The sequence below is a fragment of the Papilio polytes genome, unplaced genomic scaffold (genome assembly GCF_000836215.1).
Source record: "Papilio polytes unplaced genomic scaffold, Ppol_1.0 DF823288.1, whole genome shotgun sequence".
Lineage (NCBI taxonomy): Eukaryota > Metazoa > Arthropoda > Insecta > Lepidoptera > Papilionidae > Papilio > Papilio polytes.
In genome coordinates this window covers 1992335-2016569 of record NW_013525916.1, presented here as the reverse complement: position 1 = coordinate 2016569, position 24235 = coordinate 1992335, and the positions used below count along the sequence as shown (strand labels likewise).

General features: G+C 33.6%; 1 protein-coding gene across 11 annotated transcripts; it reads left to right on the top strand.

The window, feature by feature from the left end:
- Positions 1-1551: 1551 nt before the first annotated feature.
- On the top strand, positions 1552-11592 carry LOC106105025 (troponin I). Of its 11 annotated transcripts, none has more exons than XM_013285237.1 (9): positions 1556-1640; positions 3069-3107; positions 4287-4304; positions 4608-4736; positions 4812-4935; positions 6487-6587; positions 8700-8743; positions 9225-9366; positions 9652-9808. In XM_013285237.1, exons 2-9 carry the CDS (start codon positions 3093-3095, stop codon positions 9694-9696), a joined length of 618 nt encoding a protein of 205 aa, XP_013140691.1. In that variant the 5' UTR covers positions 1556-1640; positions 3069-3092; the 3' UTR covers positions 9697-9808. The 11 variants fall into 11 exon arrangements, with proteins under 11 accessions (XP_013140688.1, XP_013140693.1, XP_013140691.1 ...); XM_013285231.1 differs by lacking the exons at positions 6487-6587; positions 9652-9808 and adding exons at positions 6186-6286; positions 11231-11572 and having other exon boundaries at positions 1559-1640; XM_013285230.1 differs by lacking the exon at positions 9652-9808 and adding an exon at positions 11231-11553 and having other exon boundaries at positions 1561-1640.
- Positions 11593-24235: the final 12643 nt, after the last annotated feature.

Sequence of the window (24235 nt, the reverse complement as noted above, 5' to 3'; positions counted from 1 at the left end):
AACGGTTTTGTAATCATCGACAAAATTACATGAGATATGTTGCTCTGTTTAACGCCTGCTCAAATACAATTTTTGTCGATTGTTACCTTTACTTTCTCACGAATATTCAGGATAAGCCCTCAGTGTTACTGTTATTCCCTGAACTTACATTTTCTAATATACTTTTAATATTTCAATTTAATGTTCGTTTGAATAAAACTTAGCTGAATAAATTAATACAAATAAGAAGTGAACATTGTCTAGTTTGCAGACTAGACTGTGAGCGGAGATAGCCGCCGGCAATAGAATTAAGTTTATTTAAGCCGAATACCAGATGTGTAAATGCATATGAGATTTGCACAATTTTCTCTGTTTAATGGAGCGTTATCTAGTGTACGTGCACTGAATAGACAATTGGGAAATGAGCTGATGCATTCCCTCGGGTGTACCTCAGGGAGCTTATCACGAATATTCGTGAGAACATTTTCGTAACATCGAGAACATTTTTCGTTTTTACTTAATAGAGTTTTGGACCGCATCAAAAATTTCATACAAATTATGTCGATGACGTTACGAAGTTCTCGCAACTATCATGCAAATCGTAATAGATCCAACTGTTCGTTTCCATTTCTAATTACATGCAGGATTCCCTTTGTTAGCAAAAGTACTAACCCTATCGATTTCGAAATGCGAATACGTGTGTTTATTTGCAGTCCGACTGTCGGTTGTTTACGGCTTTTGTAGAGTATTTGCTAACGAGATTAGGTGTACCTTTGTGAGATGAAATATTTACTTTATTTCATTGAAAAGTCTTTGTATTTACAATGAGCTATTATTTGACTGAGAAATAACAGAGTTATATTGAGGTTGTAAAATAATTATATCAACGTTTATTCTGATCACAGTTTTGCTGAAATATGTAAATAATAAGCTATAAATAACAGGAAACAGATTGATTTATAGCTTTATTAGGCTCTCGTAAGCGAGGCTTTAGGACGTTCGGAGATGCCTCGGGATGTATAATGCTTGTTCTTTTTTATGTTATAAGTTATCCTTTACTTTTAAATAAGGATTTATTATATTTACTTTTTAAGGAATTAAACTATTTACTCCAAGGGGATTATCTTACGTCTACTTTTCTTGTTTAAATAGAATTTAAACCTCGATATTGAGAAAAGTTTATTCATAATTATAATAGAAATTACATACTTTTAGATTTATTGGCAAGGTTGTCCCGTGGAAGATTACAAATAAGGTGTTTTATTGAAAATCATTATAATGTAGGTTTTAATAACATAGAGTAATTGTAATATGGTATGGTGCTAATTAGTTGGCGTACTGCATGGTATGTGATATTACGTATGCGGCGTGCGCATAGCGGGCGCGAACTACAAATTTACGATAGAGCCGAGCTTAAAACTGGAGCTTGGATCTTGTGATATTTCGGTGTCGGTGTCAAAACGACACTGCTCTAAAAATGTCTGCGCGAATGCGGGGCAGCCGGGTGTGCGCGGGCGCAGGGCGGGCTTGCGGGGGTGTGCGCGGGGGGATGCGCCCACGCGTTGCCCGCCGCGCCTTGCCGCCCGCCCAGCGCCAGTCAGCAACTGTGGCTCGTGTTGGCTGAACCATCTTGTAGGGCCATCCTCTTTTTCTTGCCGTAGGTGAGTGGTGATATATATTTTCTACTAACTAAAAAGTAATAATAATATGAGGATTGCCAAGTGATTAATTGTTCAGTGAAGTGATGCACGTTTCTGGTGCAAGAATAAGAAGATCTAATCACGTGTGTGACTGTGTTCTCCCTAACTTAAACTTACGTAAAGTAGTGATGTTAAAAGATAAACGGTTAACGGTTTCGCGTTAAAACGTCACGGTCTAAAGTTATTCGGTATCAAAACCGATTTTCTTTTCTACCTATCACCAGAGTGGTTACTCATTAATGTTAACTTGTTTTGTAATTGTCCTTGCACCGCTTATCAAATAAAAAGCAAAATAAATGAATCATATATTTCGATTTATATTTGATATTTTATTATATAAAATTAAATTAAAACTCTTATTAATTAAAATTATTAGAGTAAAATTTCTTGGAAGCGTGTGTCTTGCGTCATAGTCGAAGAAGATGTAACTCAATGTAACCGAAGCAGGCCGCCCATGCGACCAAATTAGGTTCGCCGGCTGAACGGAACTATTTCAGGCGCGCGCCCGAATACCCGCGAACATACCCGAACAAACCCGAATCTAATCGCAGAATGAAATAGCGGATGCTAGAGTTGCAATTTTTATGCCATTATTTTATTTAGCAAGGTCATTAGCACATCGATATCAATACTTGGCAATGGCATTTACAAAGCCTTGATTTAAAAACAAAACACATTTGTGTACTAATTCTTATTGGTTAACAGAAAATAGTAGTTGGAAAAGGAATGGAGTTTCCATAATATATAATTATGTATATTGAATTGTTAAATAAAATATTTATTCTTCCTTCGGGGATAATAAAGCATGCAAGGGAAGTATTTGAGGAGATAATATAATGACATTCATGGTATCAAATGTCAGTTACTTCACACCGCGATAGCGACTTGGAGCGGAGCCAAAACGTTTCATGTATCACTCATGTCGGCCGATGTTCGCCAAATACGTAACTTTTATGTATCCTTGAAGTGATATTGGTGTTCCTCAATCATTTTCATTTTATTTTATACGATAAAAAGGCTTTTATATAGAAAATCCGGATTTTTATAAAATGTAGTGATATTTTTTGTTTTGCGATGAAATAGTTTTCTCGGAGTTTTCTATTTTTTTTTGCAAAATTACATTTTGTAAAACGGCATTAAGTTTGATGTCTATGTATGTTGGCTAGACTTGTCTTATTTCACTTGACCTTGAAATAATATAAGATCTATGTATAGACTCGAAGCCTATTAAGTAGGTTTATTGGTCTAAATCAGTAATGAGTAAAAAAAATCAAAATCATTGATATTTATTAAACTCAATTGAACAATGTAACTCAATATTTAATAATAATAATCATTTAAAGGCTTACATATGTAAACAAATTATTTTATAACCCGTTTTTGTTTCAGGACTCCTGAACCAACACATACAAAATGGCGGATGATGAAGTGAGGTAAGGTGTTACTAAATAACCAATCTTTAAATTATACTAGTATTGTTTAATGAATAAGAATTATTAAAAATGGTACTTTATGAAAAGCTTATTTAAGTTGCAAAAGTATGTTGCACATCTGTGGTAAGAAAGATTTAAAAATATGAATTAAACACATTTACATGAACAAAACAAAACATGTTGCAAGTATAAAAAATAAGTGTAAAATTGCATTAAAAAACAAAGAAATTTTTAATTTAATGGAAATGGTTACTTAATTTTGGATGGTGTTCAATTGTTATTTTTTCTAATCAAATGTTTTCTTAATTATTCTGTTTCATTGAACTTCACAACGTCAACCGTACGGATCTTCGGTCTTCGTTTCTGCGAACAATCTTGAAATCTGCCACACAACAGTATTAATAATTATGTCTCCTTGAGGCTAAGGTAAATAACTAACAATTACTAATACACTTACAAAATATACCAAACAGAAAAATATTACAAAGTACACTTTCACGTACTCTACCAATACAATAAAAATCGTTTAGTTTTGAATGCAATTGAGATACAATATAAAATTTTATTTTTTATCAAATTGGTAATACAATTTATGCTGTATTGAAAAAGATACATGTTCCATTTTACGTGAAATTTTTGTTACAGCTGACTATAAATATTTTTTTAAAAATTTGTAAGTTATTGGTATGCAATATCTCGGTCTTTCAAACGAAAGACTGTTTTATGTTCTCACTGAGCTTTCTACTGCAATGATTAATAAAATAATTTGTTGTGAATTACAAATGAATAACAACAATCGAATCATAGAAAAATATCGCAAAACAAGCACTAATTATCTACAAATTTGTTTAAATTTGCTCTACATAATGTTCTGGGTTCGAAGTTACTTTTGATTTAAAATAATTATTTTGGGGACTTTCTGAGCAAATCTAAGCAATTCTCAACTGCACAAAATATCACAGATGCACAAAACTCACAAACAATAATCATTTATTTTTTAAGGTCTTTTATAACAAAATTGTTTCTTACACTTTGTTTTATACATTTGTTCTACTCCACTTTGTTGAACACTTTGTTACTTGTTTTAAAACTATCTGTTTCACAATTTCAATAACAAAAGTTACTATATTTAAGCCTCTAGACTGTGAACTAATTTATTTTCTTTTTTTTTCAGAAAAAGCGTCTCGAGGAGGTAAAGAAGATAAAAGAATACCTTAGATTTTTTAATTCTTTTTAATAATAGTAGTAAAAATAGTTAGTTATAAACTAGATAACTTGTATGTTATTATTTTTATTATAATATAGTAGTATAGCTAACAAATTTAGTAGTCAGCTCATTATTTTGTGGTTATATGTGTGTGAACCTCTTGTATTAAATCTTTATTTTACTATGTTCATTAAAGATGCATACTTGTATTAACAGGGAAACACACACATAGCATCACGCGTATTTTTATTAAACCTTTTATACTAGCTTTAAGTCCCATATGTTCAGGCGAAGAAGGCCAAACAGGCCGAGATCGACCGCAAGCGCGCTGAGGTGCGCAAGCGCATGGAGGAAGCCTCCAAGGCCAAAAAGGCCAAGAAAGGTTTCATGACACCTGAGAGGAAGAAGAAGCTTAGGGTGAGTAATATTTTTGCACATTATATGTTGAGGTAATGTTAACAGAAAATTCAATTTAAATTGTTGTACTAACAGTTGTTGCTGCGTAAAAAAGCCGCTGAAGAGTTGAAGAAAGAACAGGAACGCAAAGCTGCGGAGAGGAGGCGCATCATCGAGGAGAGGTGCGGCAGACCCAAGAACATCGATGACGCTAACGAAGGTATACCCGCTTACGACACTTTCATCAATTCGATTGTTTAGAATATTTTTACACTTTAAATTATTACATGTTTCTAGATTTTAAGCAATACTCGGACAACCCAAAGGTACACTTACAACGTACAAAGTGGCAATTAGCAAAACTGCGGTTGTCATCGCTGTATTACTTAACCTTTATGTATATCGCATTATAGATGCTATTTCGAGGGTTTGCAAAGAATACCACACCCGCATCGGCAAACTTGAAGATGAAAAGTTCGATCTGGAATACATCGTTAAACGGAAAGACATGGAGGTAGCCGAATGAGCTGCTACCAGCACTCTCTTTTGACGAACTCACAAAACTTACAAATTCTTACTTTCACTTAACTCTTTGACCTGCCAAAGTGCCGTCTTGTCTCTATCGCGTCTCTATAACACCGGATAACGCAGTCTGGAGTGTGGTGCCGCTGGAATCTAAAAGTTGCGGACTTTTCTACCTTCTAATTCTATCCATTCTTCTAAGCTGTATGTGAAGTCGTTAATATTGCAAATACTTACCTATTTCCTTCTTTAAGTATATTTTATTAATTTCCACCTGAGACCTACATATCATATATACCATAGTGCTTTTGCGTGGCGAGCCGTCGCCGGCTGTGAGGGAGGTGTGAGGTAGGAGGTGGGAGGTGGTAGGTAGTGGCAGGACGGGAGTAACGTGTGTTGATGTTGTAGCCGCTCTCACGAGCATCATAACCGGCTACCATCAGCGTATCGCCAAGCTCGAGGAGGAGAAGTACGATCACGAGATGGAAGTGGCGCGCAGAGAGCTCGAGGTCTGACCTGGTTTGGGCGCTAAGCAATTCACATATTACGCTACGTTTGCGTAGTTCATGCCGACTCTGTGACTAGAACACGATTTTGTTTTCTCTGCCGACTCATTCACACAACGGACTTGAAAATATAAATACCTTAAAACCTTAACTAATGTGGATAACATGTTTAATTAATAAATATTAGTTTTCGAATCATATCAATAACAACGTCCCGTTTATTCCAAAACCGGAGCTAAAATATTTGTAGATAATGTCATCGAGTTTTTCAATAATATGGGTCCCACCTAGATGTCATCATGTAGCTTCGCTTCCGCTTGTGTCCCACAGACCCGATGTCGTGTTATCCAGTTCGTGTTGGCGTGGCCCCCACAGATGTTTGAGGCGGCATACTTTGTACCGATGTTTCACTTTACCTAAATTTCATATTGTTTTTCTTTAGCGGAACTGCAGACGATATGTCAAATGTACTGGCAAAGAATATACGAGCTTGAGGGAGATAAATATGAACTAGAACGAGGTAGCGAAATTAAGAAAATGGAGGTAAACAGCAAATTAGGATTAGGAATGCATATGACGTGGAATTATTTTTATTCTGAGCTAGTTGCTACGATGTTACGATAGTGGTTCGGCTCACCGCACACATGCACACGTCGCTCTGCCGACTGACGTAGACAGGACACTCACACAAATGTTCATGACCATTCTGCCGGCTCAATAATCTGTCTTTCCTTTTTCTATAGAAATGCTCAAGAATATAATACAGGAGTATTATGACCGCATGTATTTGTGTGAGGGCCAGAAGTGGGATTTGGAACACGAAGTCAGGAAAAGAGATTATGAGGTATTGACCGATTTATACCATTGTGAATATCACGCTCATCGATACCGTAACAAACGTGCGCGTGTCACAGCTCGTGTTGGTACATTGATAGTGCTTCACAAGCATCCGGTTGTTGTCTGACCTGTAAATAATGCGTAGGCGCGGACCGGTGGTACTGGCTGTACTTGTAGACTAGGTGTGTGCGTGTCGTAGGCCGCGAGTGTCGCGCGCGGTGCAAAATCGATCTCGACCGGCCACGGCGCCGGAGATGCGCTGGCCGCTTCTCTATCAACATGTAACTTACACGATTAACTTACTCTAACTAAAATAACTGCCTTGAGGGAAACAGTAACACTGCATTCACTGCCGAGGCGCCTTCGCCATACCGCGGCCTCGTTGCATGCTCGCGTAACATGAGAAACATCTCGTTCATTGACATGTTCCGCCATTTCATCAATTATTATCTGTCGTCGTCATTTGTATCGTTGTTGTTTCTAGCTTAGGATCCGATAGCTTCTTCTTATATTTACAACTAGATAGTCTTATTTTAACAAAACTGTTGCATGATTTTCATAACAAACTTAGCTCCAATTATCCCATTAATGCCCCATAAAATAGTATGGCACTTTAATATCCAAGTGTGAAGAAAAAATACGGAAACCGACCATCGCTGCGTTTGAGCGTGTAACGCTTTGTGTGTGATTTTATTATGGCCTTACTGAATTTTCTCTTTTAATGACATTAAGCAGTACCGTTAAAACAATTGCAACGGTAGAAGAGTTCCTATAATTAGCACACGCAAGTGCAGTAAACGTGAAACTTCATGTTCCAAATCTCATATTTGTATAATCCGTTGATTGACACGCGGTCTGTTTGCGTATTCGATTACTAGATATATTCCGAAACCCTTTAATATTACCACCTGTGTTATTTGTAGTGTATAAAAAGTGCCATGCTCTGATCGATGTTGCCCGATCCTTTCCCTAAAGTCCAGGCGGTGGCGCTAGTGTGCCGGCTTGGACGGAGCGTGAACACAGAATGCCCAAATGTACCCAAACACATTACATTATCAACACATTCAATATCATTTATGATCGATTTTGCACCGTCACTCTGATACACAATTTGGGACATACCCATCACATACGCGTAATAATATTGCGTAAACGATGCGTTCATATGGGAGTTCGCACATCGATTCAGCGCACAATATATTACCTTGGATAACTGGAAGTTGAAAAATTTGAATACATCAATTGAGATACAAAAGATTGTAATTGTAGCAGATAATTTTACATTCGATATCTGTGAGTAAAATATTCCAGTAATAAAGAGGTAAAATTTTGTCGGCGCTAGTGTTAATAATGCACATGTAAATTATAATGCACTTATTGTGATTGGACTTCACGAATGTCCAGGTGCTGCAGACGACCAGCAACCGACACATGAGTAGTTAGTCTGCACGTATAAGTGGTACACAATGTCATTTAAGTAGTGATTACATAAATGTAAAATATTTAGGAGAAGAGCACAAACAATGTCACAAATAGTCTAGGACGTGGGATCTATTCTCGTATGTACTTGATGTCTTTCAATCTCAAATGGTCTTATATCTTTTAAACTGTATTTCAACTCGCAAATAACACCGCCTAATCTTTTCTCAGTTCTTTACCTTTTTATTCTTTTCTTTTATAAATTAATCACTATTTTGATGATGATTTTTTTAACTCTTACTTCTAATTATGTGTACTCTCTATGTGCTTTTAATGATTTCGCAGCTTTAAATGTTTTTAAAACTTTGGCATTTTTCATTAATTGCATGTACTTATTGACTTTTTTAGTCTATTTCCTATTCTTTTATAATTTGTAAAAAAAGTCTGATTCATCGATGTTTTTAATATTTCCACATTCGTTTAGATTCAATAATTGTAATTATTAATATCTTTTGTGTAAATTTTGTCAAAAGTTACATTAAAATTATTAGTTCCATTCGATGTATTAGATTAGCTTTGTTCCTTGATCATTTGTTCTTTGTTATTTCTTTTCTTTTACGCCATTACACATTTCTTCTCAAATTCTCCATTTTTAAAAAACATCTATATCATTGATATTAAACGTAATTTATATTACCAGATTGCCGACCTGAACTCTCAAGTCAACGACCTCAGAGGCAAATTGTAAGTATTCCATATTTTCACTATTCACATGAAAACTTTGTGGTGCTGCCTTTTTACGTGAAATGATCTCAAAATCTTACTAGTATTATAAATGCGAAAGTTTAGATGGATGGATAAATGGATTTTTGTTAAAGTTTGTATCCTACACAGCTGAACGGATCTCGATGAAATTTGGCATAAATGTAGAAGTCTGGAAGAACACATAGGCTACTTGCTTTTGTTTTCTAATTTTTTAGTTGGAGTCGCGAGCGATAGCTAGTAAATAATAATATTAGATCAAAATGTATTTTCTAAAAAAACACAGTCTCATATGGTGATAAGCTAGAAGTAGTAGTAACATCACGGTTGGTCCTGTCAGAAATTGCACTTGAAAATGAGGCATTATTTGAACCAAATAGCTATTTCTAGTGACATTTTTGCTTATAGGGCCTGATAAATAGTCCCACAATACGTCTTTACTGACATACTTTGTTACTTCTAGCGTCAAACCTACACTCAAGAAGGTGTCCAAATACGAAAACAAATTCGCTAAGCTTCAGAAGAAGGCAGCTGAATTCAACTTCCGTAACCAACTGAAGGTTGTCAAAAAGAAGGAATTCACCCTTGAAGAAGAAGACAAAGAGGTAAGCTCACGTCCCTTGATTTAATAAGTTTTTAAATCAGGATTAAAATACACATAAATTAAATTTTAGTTAATGAAATTATTGTGATCATTGGGTTTGTATATCTGACACAAAATTTTGAATTCCGTTCTATAAAAATACGTTATGTGTTAGAATACTTTACATGAATTTGCTGTAATGGTTGTTTGAAAAGTAAAGCAAAAGAAAAACAAGTATATCTAATCTCTATCATGCGCTGCATAAAAAATGAAGGAATACATGTCTTCTTTGCTCGTATTTCAACAGGCTAAGAAAGCGGAGAAGGCTGATTGGGCAATCGGCAAGAAGTAACCGATCACAAACAATTATATAAAAAAAAACGTTTCCTTCGTGACCACTCAATGTTGTGATGTCTTACTTATAACTTATCCGTACATTATAAAATAAATTTATTTATAATTTTTATTAATTCTTTAAAAATTACCTAAGTTACCCAAACAAGTATAACGAGGTGAGAACCAGTTTCTTCAGGGATTGAATGTTGCTTACGATTACCTAAGTTATATGTATGTTGATTGCATTCGAAAACATTAAATGTTAACATTTTACCCCATCCTGAAGCATATTTGTGGTATTTAGAGGATCGGATTTATTTTATTTTTGAATTATTTTCCCATTGAGCTTCGCACATCCTATTGGGCTTTAAGGAGGGTTACACAGATGTATTTAATTCACATTGTGACTAACAATACCACACTAAAGGCGTAAGCCAATTCTATCACAATCCAATGTACCTTTTTAACTGTCCAATTGACTTAATAATTGAACAGGTTCTGCTGAAGGTTCAGAGATTTTATCTTCAAAGTTTTACGTAGTCAACTTTTCCAAATTTCTTTGTTTTAATTATTAAGATGTATATTAGATTTATATTTGAGATGTTTTATTTTGATGCGCTATTCCGCAGGCTGCCGGGGCGGGCAAGGTAAATATAGGAGCCGTTGAAAGATAAATTAGCCACGGTTTTCGAATAGTTTATACTGGCATGTTCCAAATTCTTAGCACAGTTTGGCATCGAACCATTGATAGAATGGTGTACCGCACATAGTTTACCATTGGCGCTGGATTAGTGTACAAAAATAGATCTACCTACAGACCGTGTATTTTCTTTCGATAGCACCATCTATTTTCCGTCTTTATCTACAGAGAGTAGATCATTGTTTGAAATTTTTTCCATCTTTTGTTTTACATCCTCGAAAAGGAAAGCTAGGGCATTAGCATCCTTGTAAATATTTCGTCTTTTTATAACATTTTATCTAGCAACATGAAGATAAATATCAAGTATCAATATTTTGTAATACATGTAGAAACTAGATAAAATGTTAGTATCCATTTTGTTGAATAGCATTTAGATTAGCACCAGACTTCGCTTCTCTAGCTAAGGTTTAGACATCTGTACAAAAACTGCTTCGAGGTGTGTGTGCACCGCTTATAGAAATGACTTGTGTTTAAGTTACAATTCGTGCACTATGCTACTTGGTAAACATATGAGAAATACTTTTAGCATAGCGTGCAGAAGTGTAATTTTCAGTTTTTAGATTTAAATTTTAGTGGCAAATAATATAACAAAGAAGTGGTTAAAGATACAAATTTGTTTCCGATTATGCTTTTGGTAATAATACTTAATTAAATTGGTTATTTTATTTGCCAATATATTGATAGTTTATTAGATGAAACTTACTAGTGGTTGCTCTATCATTGGAAAGAAAAGAAGCATAACAGTATTCGCAGTACTGCCAACATGCAAACACGATATTGTTTCTTTTTTAGCCAATGGGAGACTTCAATTTAACTAAAGCTTGGAAGTAATATTTATCTTTTCCTACAGAAAAAGCCAGACTGGTCCAAGGGCAAGCCGGGAGACCAGAAGGTAAAAGAAGAAGAGGTTGAGGCATGAAGTGTTAAACCCCCACCACCAAAAAAAACTATATTGTGAACCTATTGTATCAGTTGACCACAAGCCGTAGAACTTAGAATGTGATATACCTATTCCTGAGTACGGCTCTGTCAGACCTTTTTATTGCCTCGATCAGCCAACGGCAAATTCCTCCATTATCCATATGTATATCGTCTGACCACAATACAATTTCATAAATGTCTAAACCTTTATAATTATTTATTTATTTTAAATAAATTTTTGTAAGTTAATAATACGTTTAATAAAAATTAATTTTCTTTAATATATTTATACGTGGTTGTGACGTCATTTTGTTACCTTCGTACCTATTTCCTTTGAATCCCTTATAGAATTATTATTTGAACCTTTACAATTTAATAAGATGAAAATCCTCAATGTGTTAATGCATGATCACATTTGAAATGTATTTTTACATATTTGATACTATTATTTTTTATTTACATTTCCCATCTTTAAGGAAGTATAAAGTTTAGTAAAAGAAACTAGTGAAAACTGCAGTGAAAGGTTAGTAATTATTTTTATAATTACGAAAGAATAAGAAGATATGAGACAGAATAGATGTCCTCTACAAACATATTATTAATGCGAAGATTTCACTAACGATTTAACAACCGAAGAAATACAAGGACATAGAAAATAACAGAAATTGTATCTATAACTTCCTAAAACAATATTAGGATTATCGAAAAAAAATTCTATGGTGGGCAACCCTAGATGTAATAATTAAGTACAAAAAACAATACTCTCTTTAAGTCTGGTAAGTATAGAGAAATCGTGCAGATGATCAAAGTTAAAAGGTAGAAATATCCTATCTAAGGCCCTAACAGTTTGACATATTATAAAATGCGACAAGTTATTCGATTCGTTTTCTTTCCTTATTGGGGTAGAGCCGATTGGCCTTTGTTTCTGAAATTAATTAAAAATATCTGTATCATATCTATCATAGGTATGTTGTATGACATATTTATTTTGTGTTAGGAGGGTGAATCAACGCCTGCTACTCCCGCGCCAGCAGCATCATAAGCATAAGGCAAGTATTACTTAAAAGAACTGTTTGACTACAATTTTATATATACACTAGATGTTCCCATGCGACTTCATCTGCATAAAATTATAAAAACATCATTTTATTGTTTACATTTGTCAAATTATCAATTGCAAATGTCAAAATGACATGACATGATGTCAAACCATGGCAACCTTGATTTCTTGATGTTGGCAGCAACTTATGGTCTCTTTCCGATGTTAGGGTTTTTATACAAAATATTTAGCCTTAAGTTAAATGACGTGAAAATACATAGCCTAAAGCGTAACGGAAGTGTAGGGCTTTTTATTAAAAGAAGAGTTATTCAAAAATATGCTGCGATTGCCGACATCTTAGGCAACAAAGAAGTGTGTGCTCGATACGTATGATTTGTAAAAGCTAAATAATCACTTTTAATTTCCATGTGATGTTTTCATCAATTTAAATAAGCAAAATAAGATTTAAGTTATTATTAATTACAGATTGCCATTAAGCCTTTAAGCAAGCAGAAGAACTTAACACGCCAAAGATTGTGCTTAACTAGCAGCTACATGATGACGTAACGATGGAATAGCTTAATTAATAAAATCTCTACAACTCCGATAAAAAAATGTAATTTATGTTTTAATTTCGAATTATTTTCATTAAGTTAAATTATTGTTTATTACTTTGTAAATTTTTATTATCTAAAAATAATAATAATATATCTTTTAATTACTCTCGTATTATTTATTTCGAGATTATCTTACTAATATTATAAATGCGAAAGTTTAGATGTATGGATGTTTGTTAGAGTTTGTAGCCTAAACAGCTGAATGGATCTCGATGTAATTTGGCATAGACGTACAGAATAGTCTGGAAAAACATGTAGGCTACATTTTTTATAATTCCACGCGGACGGAGTCGCGGGCGAAAGCAAGTAAAAAGAAGAATGATTGAAGTTTGAAATTACCTAATGTTATTTAAAGCATGTATCTCATATTAAATTTAATGTTACTTTACATGCCTAAATAAAATTAAATAATTGTACAATATTATAGTTATCGCACAAGTTTTTGGCAATGATAATCTACGGAAAAACGACATGGGAGCATAACTTAGATAATAGCGTCAGCTTCAGTCCGCTTAAAGCTCTCTCGTAAGCTTTATCAGCGCCCGTAGCCCGTGTTTAAACTACCTTACAACTCATACTAAATTAACTTTGGATTAAATTACCTTTGTACCACGCAAGTGAAATTAAATGTTATTTGAACATTTAGATTAATGTTTAAGTAACGTAGCTTACTCATTTATTAAATGAATATTTAAAATTACATCATTAAAATGTAATATAAATTTATTTACTTGTTTTATTCCCCGATTATTTTTGGTGTTATTTAAGTTATAGACATTACAATCCCTGAAGAAATCTTTGATAAAACCTGTTACCATTTTTAATTGAAGAGTAATTAATTTGCCTATCACGAAATGTCAATCTGCATGAGAAATATCATTTATATTAAGCGTGAACGATTTAATATCCCTCTGTAGACAAAGTTGCTAAATGAAAACGAAGCGCAGTTTCACGACGAATAGTGGATCGCACCGAGCTCTTTTCATCGTTCCCGTAATTTTCCACTTCCTTGAACTGATGTAACAAGCTTTGTTCTAAGCCTGTTTTGTATGCACTCCCATGCCGGCGATCATCATACTTTACGCTTTAATTTTATAGTTGTTGTTACTGGCCGTTCAAGATACCTATAATAATCACATATGCTAAAATAGAGACTATCGTTGTTTTGGAAGAAGAACTAATACAAGACATGGAAACAAAATTAGTGTATGTAAATTTATAGTAGAGACAAAGCTATTTCGTAAATTTCTTGGAGTTTCATTTTTGTATACGTAATAAAAAAAGAAACGATAAAATTAATTTGTTGACACAATTTTTTGCAGGAAATCTTGATAACGACGTATCTTTTGTCTTAATAAATTTCTGCTCGAGACGTTGAGTAATTGAAGCACATCACACAAATCACTCCTTGAAACTGAAATATGGGTAAAAAAGAACCTTGTTGTACTTCTCTACTCTTAATTCTACAAAAAGAAAAATTTCGACACCGCCTTTCAGTTCAGTTTAGAAGGAATCATGGCCAAGTGCTGGTTTATTTATAACTAGCTATTTAATTATGAAAATTTTATTTTACAGTTTACATTTGTCAAATTATCAATAGCAAATTTCAAACTGACAATGCCATGACAAACCTTGGTAATCTTGTTTCCTTGATGTTGGCAGCAACTTATGGTCTCTTTCCCACATTAGGGTTTTTATCCAAAATATTTACCCCCTAAGTTAAATGGCGTGAAAATATATAGCCTAAAGCGTGCCGTAAGTGTATGGCTTTTTATTAAAAAAAGTATTATTGAAAAATATGTTGTAAATGCTCACATCTTAGGCAACAAAGAAGTGTGTGTTTACGCTTTATTATAATAGTATAGATATAAATAAGAAAGTAAGTAGAACCCATTTTAATATAACGTATTATCACCTATACTAAAGCAATATTTGTTAATATTTCAACGTACTGTATTATTAAAGGTAAATGTATCTTTCCTGCTTTGATAATTAACGTCCCTTGAGAGAAAGGTCGCCTTCATTTCTTATCTGTTATTGTGTTTCCGTTACACGTTGTTTTAATTACCTTTGGAGATAAAGGGACGGGACCTTGTTAGCTAATTAAATTTGAACATGTTCACATTGATAAAGTTTTAGCAATATCGTGCTGTGAATATAGTATAACTTGTTATTATTATTAGACAACTTATTTAATTGATACTGTCGCTTTTAACTCAGAGCAATACTTCTCGTCAAGACTTAGGATGCGCGCCAAATCTATCCATACTTCTAGTGACATTGACAGCTGTCAGCTAGGGACGTGACGTTTATACCGATAATCTAGAGTTGCGCCAATTCTATAGCACGGTACTAATTTTATTCCTAACAGTATGGGTCGGTAAGTTAGTTAAATTGTAAATGTAAGTTTTAATATATTAGTATAAAATATGGTAATAAAATAAAAAGTAAAATGTAAAAAGAAAGAAGCGAAAAATCTATCATCCAAAAGATCTGTAAGATTGCTAACAATATCTGCGGTGCTTACAAATAATATTCGTACCATATTTGGGGATTTTACCTTGGATTTTGTGGTACAAATAGAATTTGTGTAATGTTCAACCATTATTCAATGTCGGCTTCAGAAATTTAAAATGAATGAGCTGTCGTTATCGTTGCCATAAATATGCAAGTGATCAAATAATACAAAATATAACGAAAGGATCGAAAAATTCTTAATCTGAATCTCTGTATGACTTTATTCTTTCAATATCAATTTGTTAAAATATTTCTCACATACTTTAAACCTGCCAATTTTAAAGTACATCTGATAAACGCCAGGCTTTATAAGAAAGCTAGCTTTCGCCCGCGACTCCGCGGCCCGCGAATTAAAAAAACAAAAGTGAGTAGCCTATTAGTTCTTCCAGACTATCCTCTACATCTCTACCAAATTTAATGGAAATTCGTTCAGCCGTTTAGACTACAAACTCTAACAAACATCCATCCATCTATCTAAACTTTCGCATTTATAATATTAGTATAAAGTATGACGGTTGTTTGAAAACGGTAGTGGTTTTACCATAAAAACTATTTTTAACAAATAATATTTACTCCTTACTGATCAAAATGTCTAGAACTCAAAAATAGCTAGTGTAATTATAAAATAATTAAAAGTAGTACCGAATTTACAAGTACGGTAGTGAGTACAAAACATTATGAACGTAATGTGAGCTATTATTTGCTGTCGGGATCAGTTCAGCAAGATATAGGGGTGGTCGTTACCACGATGTTCTTATCCCACATCCCGACATATTTAAATGAGCAATGGAAGACATTACTGCATAACTTGTTCAACTTTTTCATAGTCTTGCGTCACTTTGTGAGACGAATATAGTTTTTTTTAAGATGGTTACAGTTATAGATTGAATAATTCATAATTGCTAAATTAAATGTGTACTTTTTGAATATAGATAATATCCTGGTTTTCTACGGCCTTAATACTTATACACTTGCTTGTAGGCATTTCTGTTTTTCTTAAATATTTGTTAATTATTATGAAAAATTTTCGTTCATTTAAATTAATTTAAAAATAGCATCCATGCGATTACTTTGTAAATACGTTAAAAGCTCTCTGGATGTGCGGTACTAACTTCGTTAATTATCGGGCCGACCTGACCGCCGGTAATGTATTTTAGTGGTTTAAATATGGCGTTGAAAATCTAACAATTTTATAAAATGACGTTACAAATTCTGTCACGTCTTTTTAATAGCCGTGAAAATATTTTACAGAGTTACAAATGCATTAATCCTTGCTTTGAAATTAAATAAATATAAATAAATAAATAAAATAATGTTTAATCCTTTGTCAACACTACAATTATGAACAAAAAAATATTAAACACAAAAAATGAGAAACATAACTAATGAAATGAAAAAAAAAAAGAAAAAAGAATATTTTAAATTAGCGTTGCAATGCTGACCGGATTGGGCCCTCGCTCAGCTGGATAAATGCTGGATGCTCCTATTGAAGTACCAACGCTGATCTTCCGCGAAATTAGAGTTCCGTTTTGCATTAGGAACATTTAAATTATTTATTAAAATACGAGCTGTTGCCCGCGACTTCGTCCGCGTGGTATTAGAAAACATACAATCTATATAAATTACAAAAATCCCTACGTATCCCTCGGGAACCGGACATTTTTCGGGGATGAAGCTTATCCCATGGGTACTCCAAACTTTGTTTTATATCTGTGCCAAATTTCAATAAGATATGTTGAACCGTTGCAGAATGATCGAGTAAACATTAAAAAACTAAATTAATGAATCTCACGGGAACCGTAACTATTCCAGGGATAAAAAGAAGCCTATGTGTTCTTCCAGATTATGCTCTAAACCTGTGCCAAATTTCCTGGAGATCCGTTCAGCCGTTTAGGCTACAAACGCTAACAAACATCCATCCATCCATCCAAACTTTCGCATTTATAATATTAGTAAGATAGGCAAACTGCTTTTAGTTTTTTTTAATACTGTCTGCAAAGAGGTCCATAAAAATAAAAACTACTTCCTTTTAGTAAAAATTTCTTTTGTGAATTTCTTATATTAATTTCCAAGGTTTTTAATAAAGCAAACGATTTGTCAAGAATGCGAATATAATATTGGAGAAAGTTGGACAAGAACATGCAGCGCGAGTTCGGCAAAATGTACAAGTTTGAACGCCTGTTTCACAAACTTCCGATCAGTTTGTAACAACATTACTTTTCTCCACGCCTATTATATTACACGCGTAATAAAATCGGTAAAAGTTATTTAGTTCGGTACAATAACGTTTTAATTAATGTCCCATAAATAAAAGAGTTGTTATTCCGGTTTAACTCAAAAACAAATTGTAAATCTTAACAAACTCTAATCAAATTGAGTCAATTAAGACGAGAGTTATGCTACAGATAAATAGAGCAACAAAGTGATAAGTCAACTTTATTATTCACTAGATTTCTTCCGCGATTGCGTCTGCGTGGAATTAAAAAATCAAAAGTGAGCAGTTTATGTATTTTGCCAGACTATGCTCTACAGTTATGCCAAATTTCATTTAGGTCCGTTTAGGCGTTAAGGCTACAAACAAAAACAAACATCCATCCATCTATCAAAACTTTCGCATTAATAATATTAGTAAGAAGTAAGTTTTATATTGTTACACGTAGACTAAGGAAGGTTATTCCAAGGGCTCCTGTACCTTTATTGTACGGCGCACTAGAATTTATAATGTTTTCATCAAATGAATTACTTTTTCTATTTTCCGGAAGCTTAAATAAATAGCCCTCAAGATTGGACGGAGCGAGCAGTCCGGAATTCTTCCATTATTAATTTACAAGTCAATTTACCTCCGCGCGTCTCGTGCTATTGTTCTTGTAAATTACATCCCCTACTTTTACATATATAATAGTAAGGTAAAATTTGTCTTAATTCCATTATTGTCTAACGGGTGAAGTGATTGTAATGCTGGCACATGGAATATCAAAAGATTAAGAATAAAACAATCAGTTTTTCAGAATTTGTTTCTGTGTAGGAGTAAAGTATAGAATGCATTTTCATTAGACGATTGAGTCGTTAACCGCATATGGGCTAAGGATAATAATTATTTGCGGTAAAGTAAGCATCGTACGGGGATCCAGTTGACGAGTATAATGCACGGTAAGAGAAAATAAGAACTATCGCCCAACGTATACGAACCTAAGCATACGGGCGATAACGACTAATAAAATTGCACCCTTACTTTACTGCCTGGAACTTGTCGCCTAACAACAAACACTTCATAACTCTTCTTTCAAAAATAAGTACTTGTCGATAGGATCTAATAATGTAGGTGAGAAGTGGGTAGCGATAGCTAACAGATTGTACATCAAAGAAGTAAGAGAGTTCTTATTTCCCTAAGTGTAATACATTCTGCTGACTTCAAAGCCGTATAGCAGCGTATACGAGGGGACTTGTTAAATCTCTCCAGATATGTCACTGTCAGTCAGTGAACGAGAAACGCTTTGTTTGTTTATCAAACAATTTTCGATTCCATTTACTTTTGCTTTGAACACTCTGTTTCCCAATATTGGAATTCTAACGAACGTAACGCGTCAAGGCGTAAATTTGTCACCTACAAAAATAATGTTTGAATTATTTACTGTGGAAACCGATGCTATGGAAGTCAATCTTATCTTTCTAATATTGTAAATGCGAAAGTTTAGATGGATGGATGTTTGTTCGAGGTTGTAGCTTAAACGGCTGAATGAATCTCGAAGAAGTTTGTTATATATGTAGAGGACAGTCTGAAAGGACGTATAGGCTACTTGCTTTTATTTTTTTTTAATTCCACGCCGACGGAGGTGTGGGCGAAAGCTAGTACAAGGTTATAAAGCGATTGTTATTTAGATTTAAAATCGGTTGAATTTAAAAGGTTATCACCAAGATGATGAAGTAGGAATGCAGATACTGCAGTTGTGAGAATATGTTATTTTGAATCTGTATAAATTTAAATAGTAGTACGACAGTTTCCATACCAATCGGGGTTAACAAAGCCTGCAATCGATACCCAATACACGTTCGAAACTTTTTTGCAGCGAGTTCTATTTGTTTGAATCCCAAAGGTTTAAGTAAATAATGGAATATTTTGAAATCCCGACAAATTTAAAAAGCCGTAAAACAGTTTTATTTACTCCAACAATTAATTGAGCAAATGATTATTTTGTTGTTTGAATTATTTTTGTAACACTGTATTAAATATTTAGTTGCAAAAATGTCACACAAAAAGATGAGGGTCCTGCGTCAATTTTAACCTGAAAAAAAAAAACTGTCAGAATTATTTTAGTAACCCTCATCGTGGAATTTTATCTCGAGAATTTTATACGGAAAATATAAACTAAAACTGTTTTATCAAACTATTTTTTTATATGTTTTTACTTCTATATTTATTATGTTGGCTCTTTAAATAAACTAACCTAAAAATATAACTTAATTACCTTAAACTGAATTAGTTAAAGTTAGCACTATCAGATGAAACTTTATAAAGTAGTAGTTAAAAATTTGGAAAACATAAGGCTATTTTTTACCGTCGTTCTACCAAGGTTTTTTTTTAAAGATAATCCAAAAGAGATGGAAAGAGTATAGTCACGGATGGAAATTTCTCAGAATGGGCCTAACAATAATAGCTCAACAAATCTAAGAAAATGTAAATTATTCTTCATATGTTTGTTATTTACGTTTTTCCAGGATTCTATCTTGTTTTTTATACGTGTATTACGAGATAAAAATATAAGCAATAAGGTAAACACGATCACATTTTTTTGTTGTTAAAATGAAGTAATTGTTAATCTCATAACTTATAACTTTTAAGATCTTAGAGACGTAAAGTCAGGACTTTGTCGGGACGGTGCGGATTTATGTAGGTGGAGGTTTTTTTTGTTAACGGCAAAGGCCCACTTCGGGTATCAGTGGCACAATAATTATTACACAAGTAACTATCTGCTGCCCGTTTTCAACGTTTACAGGATAATTTTTAAGGAGGCCTAAAATACATACTAATTACCTACAGTTCTGAAGGCTAAGTCAATGTTCAAGTAATATAAGTAACTAGCTGTTGCTCGAGACTTCACCCGCGTGACATTAAAAAAAAAACATGGCCTTCATTACTATTATAACATTGCTGTTTTATCGTGAGAGTTTTTTTTGAAATCGGTCCAGTAGTGTTTGAGTTATTTGAATATATACATATTAATCTTTCCTATTTATATTATTAGTATCGATATAGATAACATTTCTTTCTTAATAACATGTAGTGTGTGGTAATTAATACCTCTCACACCTCAGTCCTTTCAGTGTAATAGGAAATATTCATCAGACGTATTCATTTACAACAGTTTGAGCGTCTGTAGCAGAGATTAATGTTGTTCTAAGGATATAATTAATATCACCTGAAACACAAAATACTGAGTAAATTATTAAGAAAATCTGTACTTTTATAACTTCGTATCTTATAAAAAGATGCAAATACACAAGTTCTTCTAACTTTCGATTCCTCGCCTACTACTTCTATTCCTTATGGGAATCACATAAGTCATGGTAGTAAGTCATCAGTGTAAACATAAATATACGTTTACGATGAGTTAGTTTTACGATTGTGAGTGTCGGTGGCTCAGTGGTTTAAGCACTTGACTTGTAATCTACAGGTCTTGGGTTCGAATCCCGCTGTACCAATGTGATTTTCGATTTTTCGAATTTTCATATGTACATAATTTACCCGACGTTCTTACGGTGAAGGAAAACATCGTGATGCAAGGACACATATCAGCGAAGAAATTCAAAGATATGTGTGAAGTCAACCAACCTGCAGTGGGCCAGCATGGTTGACTATGGCCTACTCACCCTAATTTAGGGTAGTCTTCGAGTCCCTCGGTGGGGACGTATAAGTGAGCTGGTGATGATGATGAGTAAGTAGTTCAGCATCATTAGGTGTCCATCACCAATGGGAGGATTGTAGCCTAAGTTAGTTTTCAGTTTTCACTGTAAAAATCATTGATTAAAAAGTACATTGGTACCGATCGGAGATCGAACGTCGATTATTGATCATAGTCTGGCCAAGCGCTTATCAACTATGCTACCATAGTACAGAATTTTTGAAAGAAAAAATGCATTTAAAGAATCGAGTCACGTTTATACATCGTGAATATCATCTCTGTCAGCAGGATCGATGAGGGTCCGGCGTCAATTTTGGCAAAGAAATGCCAAAATCATTTCTCATACCCTTCTCATAGGAAACATTAACTCTGACATGATAAAGTGTACTTGTTGAAATGCTCGTGTCATGTTACAAGTTTTTACTATCGAAACAAGTGTAGAAACAAGCTGTCAGTATTCTGAGTCAGATTATCATATAGACAATTCTTTTATCCGTAAATTTTTAAAAATAATCTTATTTAAAGAAAACCTCAAATTAAGAAATTAAACCTATAAGTCGAAGTATCTTAGAGTATTTTTTATTGACAATTTATTTGCGAAATACAGTCTAAGCTTGAATACGGTTTTCCGTCGCTATTTCTTTTGAATATCATTACTGAAGAATCTTTTAAAGAGACTTCTTTAAAGCGCTCTTTGATCTTTATTATCCCAAGTAATCCTATTTGAAGCACTGAGCTCTCAGATATTTTTCATCTAAATAATAAATAGCAAATTAATTGGATGTCCTGATTTTAAAAATCTCTTACTTATTCTAAAAATAAATGAGGTTGTGTATTACAAATACGCATAAAATAAAATTACAGAAATAAAAACAACTAAAGATAACATTATTCTAATCTTTTGAATAGGTAATTGACATAAGGTTCAAGGTACACGTATAGGTTCAAGCAGACCGCAAAACTCCTCTTCGTGTATTCCGCCCCTTACGTATTAAAACATTCGAAAAAAATATCTCATAATCATTAATGAAAAGTACAAACAAACGTAAAACCTGTAAAATAATTCAAATCTACGAAATATTTGAATAATTCATTTTGGAAATTAAAAAAAATACCGAGGACAGTGCATTGCGAAGGCAAACGGTTGCCGTGTAAGCATGCATTGTATGAATAATTCACCGCTCATTCCGTTTAAACATACGACTACGGACTAAAACATTCTACGTTGGAACATTTTTGCTTTTTCCACATTATCATTTATTAATTTCAATCTCAAAGGTAAAAAGACAAAAAGGTATTGTGGAAATGCTAGGCAGTTTTAATTTATAATGTAGTAATCGTAATATTGAAAATCGCAGCAGCAAGTTTTGTTTTAATTTCGGTTTTATTGACGTACCACTATGACCTCTTAGTACACAGGACGATCTTTAGTAACAATCAAAAGCTACTACGACTAATCAAAAAGGATTAAGCAGTTATTAAAGGTAACTGTGTTTGTATACTAAATTTGAAAACTATTAAATGAAGAAAAAGTAAGTGCTAACATGAGAATAGAATGAACTCGTAGACAAAAGCCACGGTGGAGTGATGACTACGGCCATTGGAGCGGACGCCGAGATTAAACAAATGAGAGTCGACTAGGCAGAAAATTACCGCCGCCCTCACACGGATTTCGCAAACATTTCATTAGCCAAGCTTTGCATGGAAACTGTTTGTTTAAAACACTGTTATAGAAAGGCGCTGACAAAATATCCAAAGTTGTAGTTTTCATTTTTATTTGTATAAGCAATGAAATAAAACATTATTTATAGTGTTCAAAATTTAAGGAAACTTGATATCTCTTGAACGTTCTTAAATAACTAAAGAAAAGCAAGCAAAATATAGCACACGGAATATACAGTATTTAACTACGAGTATCTATCGCACTCAGAGATGTCTTATGGTTATTTAAGTTGCCGTTTTTTAAAATAAAGTGAACAATCTATGAAGTATTTACAACTCAGCCGTAAGTTTAACTTGGATTATTCAGGCAACAATAAATGTATTGTGGCTCCGGAGATATTCAGAATTTGCGCTCTACCTTTGAGAGCAAAGTAAATGCTGCGGTAATGTTTGTACAAAGCCTGGGATTAAAGTCGTATGTAATTTGAATTAGCGAACCTCGAACAGACGTTATGTAAATTTCTCATAGAACTGGAGAGAGTAGGTAGGGACTTACTCTCAACTTAATATAATTTGATAATAGTTATAGATATTTACAATAATCTTGCGGCATAAGTTACCAATGTCTATGCTTATTTTGAACATAATTTCATAAGGAAATTCGATGAGGGTAATTAGCCTCTATTTTGTCACCGTTTAATAGATGGCAACCCCACCTTAAAATGTTGTTTACGTTGAGTACTATCGATTGGTGACAAAATTTTCAGGAAACTCGATGAGAGGTTTTTCCTCCAAAAATTGACCACTTCGGAGATCAATTAAACATAGCCTTGTCAGGATAAGATTAGGCAACCCGGTTACAACATGTTTAAAAAAATGTCCTCTTTCGTGTCATGTAGGTTTTATCAGCAAAGCTGATGAGGGTAGAAAAAACGCTTTGGATCTTAGCCTATTAATTTAGGTCGCAAAAGACGTAATATACAAACAAAAACAAACATTACATATTCTTCAGTTTACACATGTAAGGCCTATTAACGGTATTTTTATACCTACTATTTAGTATTGTGAGTTTGGTTTTCTGTCTGAATTTTAACAGCATTTTTGAAGTGAAACTTCGACATGTAAAACTCGCCAGCCAGATTGATTCAATTTATATTCAAATATTTTTTTTATTTTCAATCCAATGCTTTTAGATTTTT